The sequence below is a fragment of the Spinacia oleracea genome, chromosome 5, assembly GCF_020520425.1.
Source record: "Spinacia oleracea cultivar Varoflay chromosome 5, BTI_SOV_V1, whole genome shotgun sequence".
Taxonomy (NCBI): Eukaryota; Viridiplantae; Streptophyta; class Magnoliopsida; order Caryophyllales; family Amaranthaceae; genus Spinacia; species Spinacia oleracea.
The window spans coordinates 16,773,153-16,781,499 of record NC_079491.1 but is presented as its reverse complement, the minus strand read 5'-3'; the positions used below and the strand labels follow the sequence as shown (position 1 = coordinate 16,781,499).

The following is an 8,347-nucleotide window of genomic DNA, read 5'->3' as shown; positions in this document are numbered from 1 at the left end:
CGCGATTACATGTGAATTAAAATGGTTAAAGGGATTGTTGTTGAGTTTAGGAGTTCATCATCCTAAAGTTATTCCATTATTTTGTGACAGTTAGTCCGCTTTGCACATGGCTAAGAATCCGATTTTTCATGAGCGCACAAAGCACATTGAGGTTGATTGTCATTTTGTTCGTGATGCTATAGTAGATGGTGTAATTGAACCATCTTATGTATCCACTTCCTCACAGCTCGCTGACATGTTTACTAAAGCTCTTGGGAAGCAACAATTTGATTTTCTTTTTTCCAAGTTGGGCATTTTTAATCCCCACACATGCTCCAACTTGAGGGAGGGTGTTACGAAAATTAAATGTTATACCTAATTAATTAAGAAAGTAATAATGTTCTAGCTGTTATGTAAGTTACAAAGTATTAAAAGTATTAATGTTGTAGTTGTTACGTAAGTTAGAAAGTATTAGGAAGGTTAGTGGGTTTAGGAAACTCTTTGATTTTCTTATCCTAGTTGTTTCGTACGCCCTGCTTGGAAATTGTGGGTGTATAAATACTCTTGTTCATCAATAATATTGGGGGAAAGCTTTTCCCTTATATAATATTTATCACTTATGAATCAGAAAACAGAAAAGAGAGAAAGTGAAAAAGTGAAAAAAAAATGTGGAAATTTGTTGCTTACAAGGTTTGAACCTTGGTTGATTGAAGAAGTATGATAGAGCTTGCAAAGGGAAGGAATGCAAAACATTTCCTTAGGAATAGTGAATTTCATGAATTTGTGACTCAAAACACTATTGATAAGCATAGTGTTGCAAATGTGAGTATTTTAAAGGTTAGAGATTGTAGATGGGGTTATTCGATGAGGAATCACAAGTTTTGAACTCGTTGCAAGTGTTGTAACATACCACAAGTTTTGAACTAGTTGTATGTGTTGTAACATACCACGTCTGTGCACAGTAGCTTAGATTCTCATGAACTTGAGTTATTACGCTAATGATCATCGCGTTGTGGTACCAGTTGCTCCTGTCTTGAATGCTTTGATTGATACGGAGTACTAACATTTTTTCAAACTCAAGTGTGACTTATATGGGTTATAGACATATAGGCTTATAGCTGATGTTGAACAAAATTCCTAGAAATCAAAGTCCAAATTAATCTTGTTGTTTTCACAAGTGTTATTGCATTAGTCGGTCACTCCAATTGCTAATGTATTCAAGCAGCAGCACCTAAAAAAATAAAATAAAAATTGTATTCCGTAGGATAGGAACTAAGTCAATAATAGGAAATACAACCAATATGTCTTGTCTTAATGGTTAAGATTGGGGTTGTATACAATAGGTTTCAGGTCCGAATCCCCCACCTCCATTTGTATTGATATTGCCGTTGTGACTCATTCGCACAAAACAACATTGACCAACTCATGATTCTTTTATGTATTCCTAATTTAATCCCAATTATCTATAACTTTACACTTCATACTACAACAGATATCAAAAATTACATATGTCACTTCCTTATGCAGAATTTTCTAGCCAAAAACACTTTCCTAAAAAATATATCTGATTTTTTTCTATCAATTTTTCTAAGTTGTTTAGCTAAGGAAATAATATTGGATTAACATAGCAAAATAGATAATACATACTAATAATTTGGCTAAAAATGTAGGATTATTCTTGCGTGATATCTATTTTGTCGAATCTTAACTAAAACTCATAAAAATTAACTTAAACTCGAACATCTTATCTAAAACTTCGAAACACAATTTTGAAACTGATCGATCTATTAATAAATTGAACATTAATTTTCACAAAATAAGAAACAAATAATCATATGTTAAAAACTTGACCAGAACTTTTAGTAGTCGGACCCGATCTTGACTTGTGTCCGTGATTGAACCTGACCTGAATTTTAATCGACTCAAGAATGATCCGATCAAAACTTGACCTGAACTCGAAATTACTTGCTATAAAACTGGCTTTAACCCGACAAGATAAGACCCTTACCCAAATTGAACCCGAACCGAATATGACTCAACCTGTACCCAAAATGAAAAAACAACCCGATATGACCCGACTGAAAACCAACCCGATCTGAATTGAACCTGAGTGATAAAGTAACTTAACCCGATCGAATTATGACCCAAGAAATAAGATGACTTGACCCGAATCTAACCTGAGTAACCATTTTAACAGCTCTAGACACGATTACATAGTGACTTAAGTCATCGGAAAGTTATGTTTGTTGTTGTACCACGTAAACTCCTCGAAGACTTTGGCAGTTCAACTATATTCTGTAGGTATTACATCAATTTACGTGTATGAACTTAACCCATATAGAATATGGCATACGAAGTAGTACATATTCTATCACTCTCCTTTTCTGAAACTAGTTGAGTGCACGTGTTGCACGTGATTTTTTAAAAAACAATAAATATTTTTTGAGTAATATTGATGTTATTTTCACAAAAGTGATGTACTAAAATATTTTAGGAAAAAGAAAGTAATTAAAAGAAAATGAATATCCCTCGTATAAATTATTTATGAGATTAATTAAAACTTGACGATTAAGTATTCGAGCCGTATATGACCTTTACGTAGAATAAAGCTGTAAAACTTCTCGAAATTAAAGCTTGAACTACATTCTACATTGTGTTGCTCAATGCTAAAGCTTCGAGTGAACCCGAAATAGGCATATTCAAAGTGAATCGATTCATTTTACTTTTATTAACCGGTGACTCCATCAGTTTTTACAATGTGGACACGATGAATCCACTCCTTATTTAAATACCCTTTAACTATACAGAGTATTCAATAATTATATTCATTTGAATATTTAAAATTATGCGTATGTATTTGTGTATGATGTAATTCTATGCCAAACAAGCAAAACTAATGCAAAAGAATTATTAAATCTGAAAATATTTTTGACGTATGGGAATAAGATAAATCGATCATATACTCTTGTTTCTTGAAGTCTTGATAATCATACTCTTACATCATAACTAATTTTTTTAATAGGGTTAAAAGTAATATGGATATGGCCATATACTTGTTATAAGGATTTTAGGAAAATGAGTGTCATAGAGAACCTTAGTACGTCAATGCAATATGGATTTGTCCAAAGGCATCCAAACAAAGGTAAGCATGTCATTACATTGGCGAGGAGCACAATTGAAAAAAAAAATAACGCAAACGAGAGGGGAGTGTTTGACTTTTTTAAAGTAATAGAGAAAATATATAAAATACAAGTGTTTATATTAAAAAAAATATATATATTTTTTTAATTTTATCAATGAGTTGTAAGGCCATGGCAATACATAAAATAATAAACAAACTAAGGGGTATAATAGAAAAAAAAAATGATGCAAAACCTAAGAGGAGTTAGGGTTTTTTTAAGTAAGTAGAGGATATTGCCTCAATGCCTCACTATTTTTTTTTTCGGCTATTAAGAGTATAACCGCATGTTATTGTTGAGACAAGTTTCCCACATTGAAAATATAAATTTCACCTATCATCAATTGACCGGTTTTATGATGAAAAATAGGAAAATGTTTGGTTGACCCTAATCTTAGGACAATGATAGAGTGACCCTAAGTGTTGGTAACCTCTAAGATACATATAACATAAAATACTATAAGCATAATTAATTAGAGAGAGAAAGTGTTGTATGTAAAGTTTCAATGCATTTGTAACCAATCAAAATCCAATCTTAAAAGGGTTACCAACCCTTAGGGTCACTCTATCATTGTCCTGAAAAATCACGTGAAACGCTCACACTTATATGTGGCTAATATTTCCGAAGTATTAAACACCACTTTATCATGCAAAACTCAAGCTACTGCTACTACAATTAGTGTTTTCATCTAACACCTTATGCTAGTCTCATAATCACTTTATCAAATTAAGGTACACTTTCCATTCCGTACAATTTCGACGGACTTCCTCTTTATGAAAGAGAGGGAGTATTTTATTTGATACTTGTGTATTATGTTTTTGTGATCCAAACTTACCTATGTAGTAAATATGTGTGAACTATCAGGGAAGCTTTCTTGAGCCATTTCAAAAAATGGGGAGTGCTGTTACTGATGGAAGATTCGAGCTCGAGATTAAGCAAGATGAGCCAACAAGAGTTCCACCAGTGGAGGAAACAGAGAAAGGGCATTACTTCTTGTGTAACTTAGACCAAAATATAGCTGTAATAATGAAGACAATTCACCTGTACAAGTCACCAGAAAAGGGAAATGAAGATGCTGCAAAAGTTGTTAGAGAATCGCTTTCTAAGGCTCTTGTGCATTTCTACCCTCTTGCAGGGAGACTAACCATCAGTCCGGAGGGTAAATTGATTGTTGATTGCACGGGAGAAGGACCGCCTTTTGTCGAGGCAGAGGCAAATTGCTCAGTGTCAGAGCTGCTGAGCATAGCTAGTGTTGATCCCATGGTCCTAAAGAATCTTGTTTATGAAGTTCTTGGTGCTAAAAACATCATTGAGACTCCTGTTTTTACTGTTCAGGTATTCTTTTTCCGAGCTTCAAAAATCTTAACTACAAGTAGTATTATTCAACCCAAATCGCTTTTGTAGAAATTAGCAGTGTGCTCGAAATTTCTGCTGACTAAGGCCCTATTTAGTTCAGATCACCTTATTTCTCCTGATCTGATCTGGTCTGGTCTGGTCTGGTCTGGTCTGATCTGATCTGATCTGATCTGAACTTATTTTTTCTGATCTGGTCTGATCTGATCTGATATGATCTGATCTGATCTGATTCTTCATAATTAAGTTTAAACAAAAATCTACATTTATTAATATTAAACGACTTACGTGTAAAATAAATGTTACACAAATTTATAATATTGATATTATTTATTTGACTTTGCTCATGATTTAACTATTCCTTATATTAGATAGACCTAGATATGATCTAGATAGATCGGTTATGATCTATACATATAAGTTCTGATTTGAATATGATCTGTACAGATCGATTCTAATCTGGACATGATTTGTAAAGGTCGATTCTGATATGGACATGATTTGTACAGATCTGTTCTGTTTGGACATGATCAGTTCTGATCGGAACATGATTTGTACAGTTCAGTTTTGATCTGGACATGATCTGTACAGTTCAGTTCTGATCTGGACATGATCTGTACAGACCAGTTCTGATCTGGACATGATCTGTACAGACCAGTTCTGATCTGGACATGATCTGTACAGATCAGATTTGATCTGAACATGATCTGTACAGTTCAGTTCTGATCAGGACAATATCTGTACAGATCAGTTCTGATCTGAACATGATCTGTACAGTTCAGTTCTGATTTGGACATGATCTGTACAGATCAGTTCTGATCTGGACATAATCTGTACTGATCAGTTGTACAGACCAGTTCTGATCTAGACATGAGCTGTACAGTTCAGTTCTGTTATGGACATGATCTGTACAGATCAGGTCTGATCTAGACATCATCTGGACATGATCTGTACAGATCAGGTCTGATCTATACATCATCTGTACATATCAGTTCTGATCTGGTCATGATCTGTACAGACCAGTTCTGATCTGGTCATGATCACTATTAATCAATTCTGATATGGACATGATTTGTACAGATCAATTCCGATCTGAACATAATCTGTACAGAGTCGATATCTAGACCAGTTATAAATCTGAACATATAGATTCTGATCTGGACATGATCTGTACAAATCGGTTTTGATCTGGACATAATAGTTATGTAAGAATTGGTTCTGATGTAGACAAGATCTTTGCAGATTTGAACATGATCTGGACATGATCTGTACATATCAGTTATGATATGGATATTATCTGATTCTATCAGTTCTGGTCTAGATATATACTCCGTAATAGTTTTGATCTATAAAAATCAGTTTTGATATGGACATGATCTGATCATATTGTTTCTGATCTGCACTTAATGGTTTTAATTTGGAAATGATGAATTTGAATGTTTTGTTAATATTTTTTTATGTCTTAAGTAATAGATTTTAATTGCACCGACAACAAAATTCTTTTTTTATTAAAGCAATAATAGTACTAAATATTAAATATAATAACAATGATATAAATAATAATAATAATAATAATAATCATCATCATAATAATCTGGTCTGATCTGGTCTGATCTGATTTAGTCTGGTCTGATCAGATCTGAACTTATTTTTTCTGATCTGATCTGGTCTGATCTGATCTGATTAAATCTGAAATAAGTAATAAGGTCCTGAAATAAGGTGAACTAAACAGGGCCTAAACTTGGTTAATTTTTCGAACATAACTGAGTACATAAGTATCTCTCTCTGTAGATACTTTTGCAATCATCAGATAGATATAAATAGGTAGTTTGGACTTTGGTATGAAGTATATATGTCAAAAAAAGTTACTTTTATCTTTTGAAATGATAAAATTTTCTCCTGTCATCTGTTGCTTTAAAACTCAGGTGACAAAGTTCAACTGTGGAGCCTTTGCAGTAGGCATAGCCATAAACCACTGCATGGTTGATGGAGTTTCTGCAGTAGAGTTCATCAAATCATGGGGTGAAATAGCACGAGGATTACCCTTAAGCATCCATCCGTATTTAGACAGAACAATCCTCAAGGCAAGGGATCCACCAAAGATCGAATTTCCTCAGAGCGAATTTCTTGATATTGAGGACATATCAAATACACATGAGCTTTACAAAGAAGAAATGATATACAAAGCCTTCCCTTTCAACACTGAGAAGCTAGGGAGACTGAAGAAAAACGCCTTAGAAGGCAGAGTTTTAAGCAAGTGCACCACTTTCGAGGCATTAACAGCTTTGGTGTGGAGAGCTCGATGTAAATCCCTGAAAATGCATCCTGATCAGCAAACAAAGCTCTTGTTTGCAGTTGATGGACGGTCTAAATTTAACCCTGAGCTGCCTAAGGGTTTCTTTGGTAATGGGATTGTTCTGACTAACACGTTGTGCAAAGCAGGGGACCTTCTTAAGAGCCCTTTGTCACACACGGTAGAGTTGGTTCAAGGAGCAGTTAAGTTAGTTACTGACAGTTACATGAGATCTGCCATAGATTACTTTGAGATGACAAGGGCAAGGCCTTCAATGAATGGTACACTATTGGTAACAGCTTGGTCTAGACTTGGTTTTCATTCCCCAAACTTTGGATGGGGAGAGACCATTTACACTGGACCTGTTGGTGTGCCTGGAAAAGAGGTGGTGTTGTTTCTTCCTAATGGAGAAGATAGGAGAAGCTTAAATGTGTATCTTGGGATGCCGACTTCTGCTATGAACATCTTTGAAGAAGAAATAATGAAGATTTAACCAGGACAAAGTTTTTATTGGTCTGATTTCTCTCCTTATTGCAAGATAAACATAATTTGTTAATATTATGGTACATAGTATGTCTATATGTAGACAAATGGATGAAGAGCTCGAGCTCAAATATTGATCATTTACATTCATACTGAAGATGTATATTCTGCTAGCTTTCAAGCTACAACATATTCTGTTGCCACATGCAGTTTTAGTTTGGACCTTAATGTTGAGTGTTTATTCTTACAGAAAAGTTTCTAGTCAATAAGATGTATAACTATGCAGTTTATCAAATGTGAAAAAGTAAGTCATATGATGTATTGACAAAAGTAAGCTTTCAAATTTTGGTTTTATCAATGTAAATATGCGATCCTTCTGTAAAAATTCTTTGTTCTAAACGTGGGGTTATAGGCGAAACGCAAAGCTTTCTCCATTTGAGGATGTTTATTTTGGAAATTAGAGATGATGCTGTATTTATTGTAGTGGGGATTATTCGGATGAAGTATGTCCTGCAGGAGGAATCACAAGTTCTGCATGAGTTGTAAGTTGTAACATACCACGTCTCCAGTCTCCTACATTTTGTCTCAGTGGATCCCAGTGGCTTGCAAAAGTAAATCGGGCCCCTGTGCCTACCTCTAAAATTGGGGCCCTTTTTTTGTGAATAAAAAATTCAAAAGAAATATCTATACTAATATTTTAAAACACAATGATTTTCTTGCAACGTGTCATCTTCTTATTTTTATATATTTTTTTCTTTTTTAATTATTCTATTTATCATTTAATTTAATTTAAATAAATAAAAAGTCTTACGTGACTCTCCATATACTTTTAATTAATTTTATTTCATATAAATATCATCCTAAATTATTAATTCATCAATGGTGAAATAATTAATTAGTTAACTTTCCTTTTAACTTTTATATATCATACACATTATGTAGATTTAACAAAATATATAACCTGTGTATTGCACGGGCTAAAAACTAGTTTGATTTAAAAATCCAACATTTGTCCAATGGCCTACAATAACTTGTAGTTATCAATGGACAATAAATTTAT

The 8,347-nt window shown here is 33.7% G+C and overlaps 1 protein-coding gene across 1 annotated transcript; it reads left to right on the top strand.

Annotated features, from left to right (window-relative positions):
- The first annotated feature begins 3,779 nt into the window (after positions 1–3,779).
- Positions 3,780–7,620, top strand: LOC110785999 (omega-hydroxypalmitate O-feruloyl transferase). The gene is made up of 3 exons (XM_056828482.1): positions 3,780–3,889; positions 4,023–4,493; positions 6,437–7,620. Exons 2-3 carry the CDS (start codon positions 4,050–4,052, stop codon positions 7,295–7,297), a joined length of 1,305 nt encoding a protein of 434 aa, XP_056684460.1. The 5' UTR covers positions 3,780–3,889; positions 4,023–4,049; the 3' UTR covers positions 7,298–7,620.
- Positions 7,621–8,347: the final 727 nt, after the last annotated feature.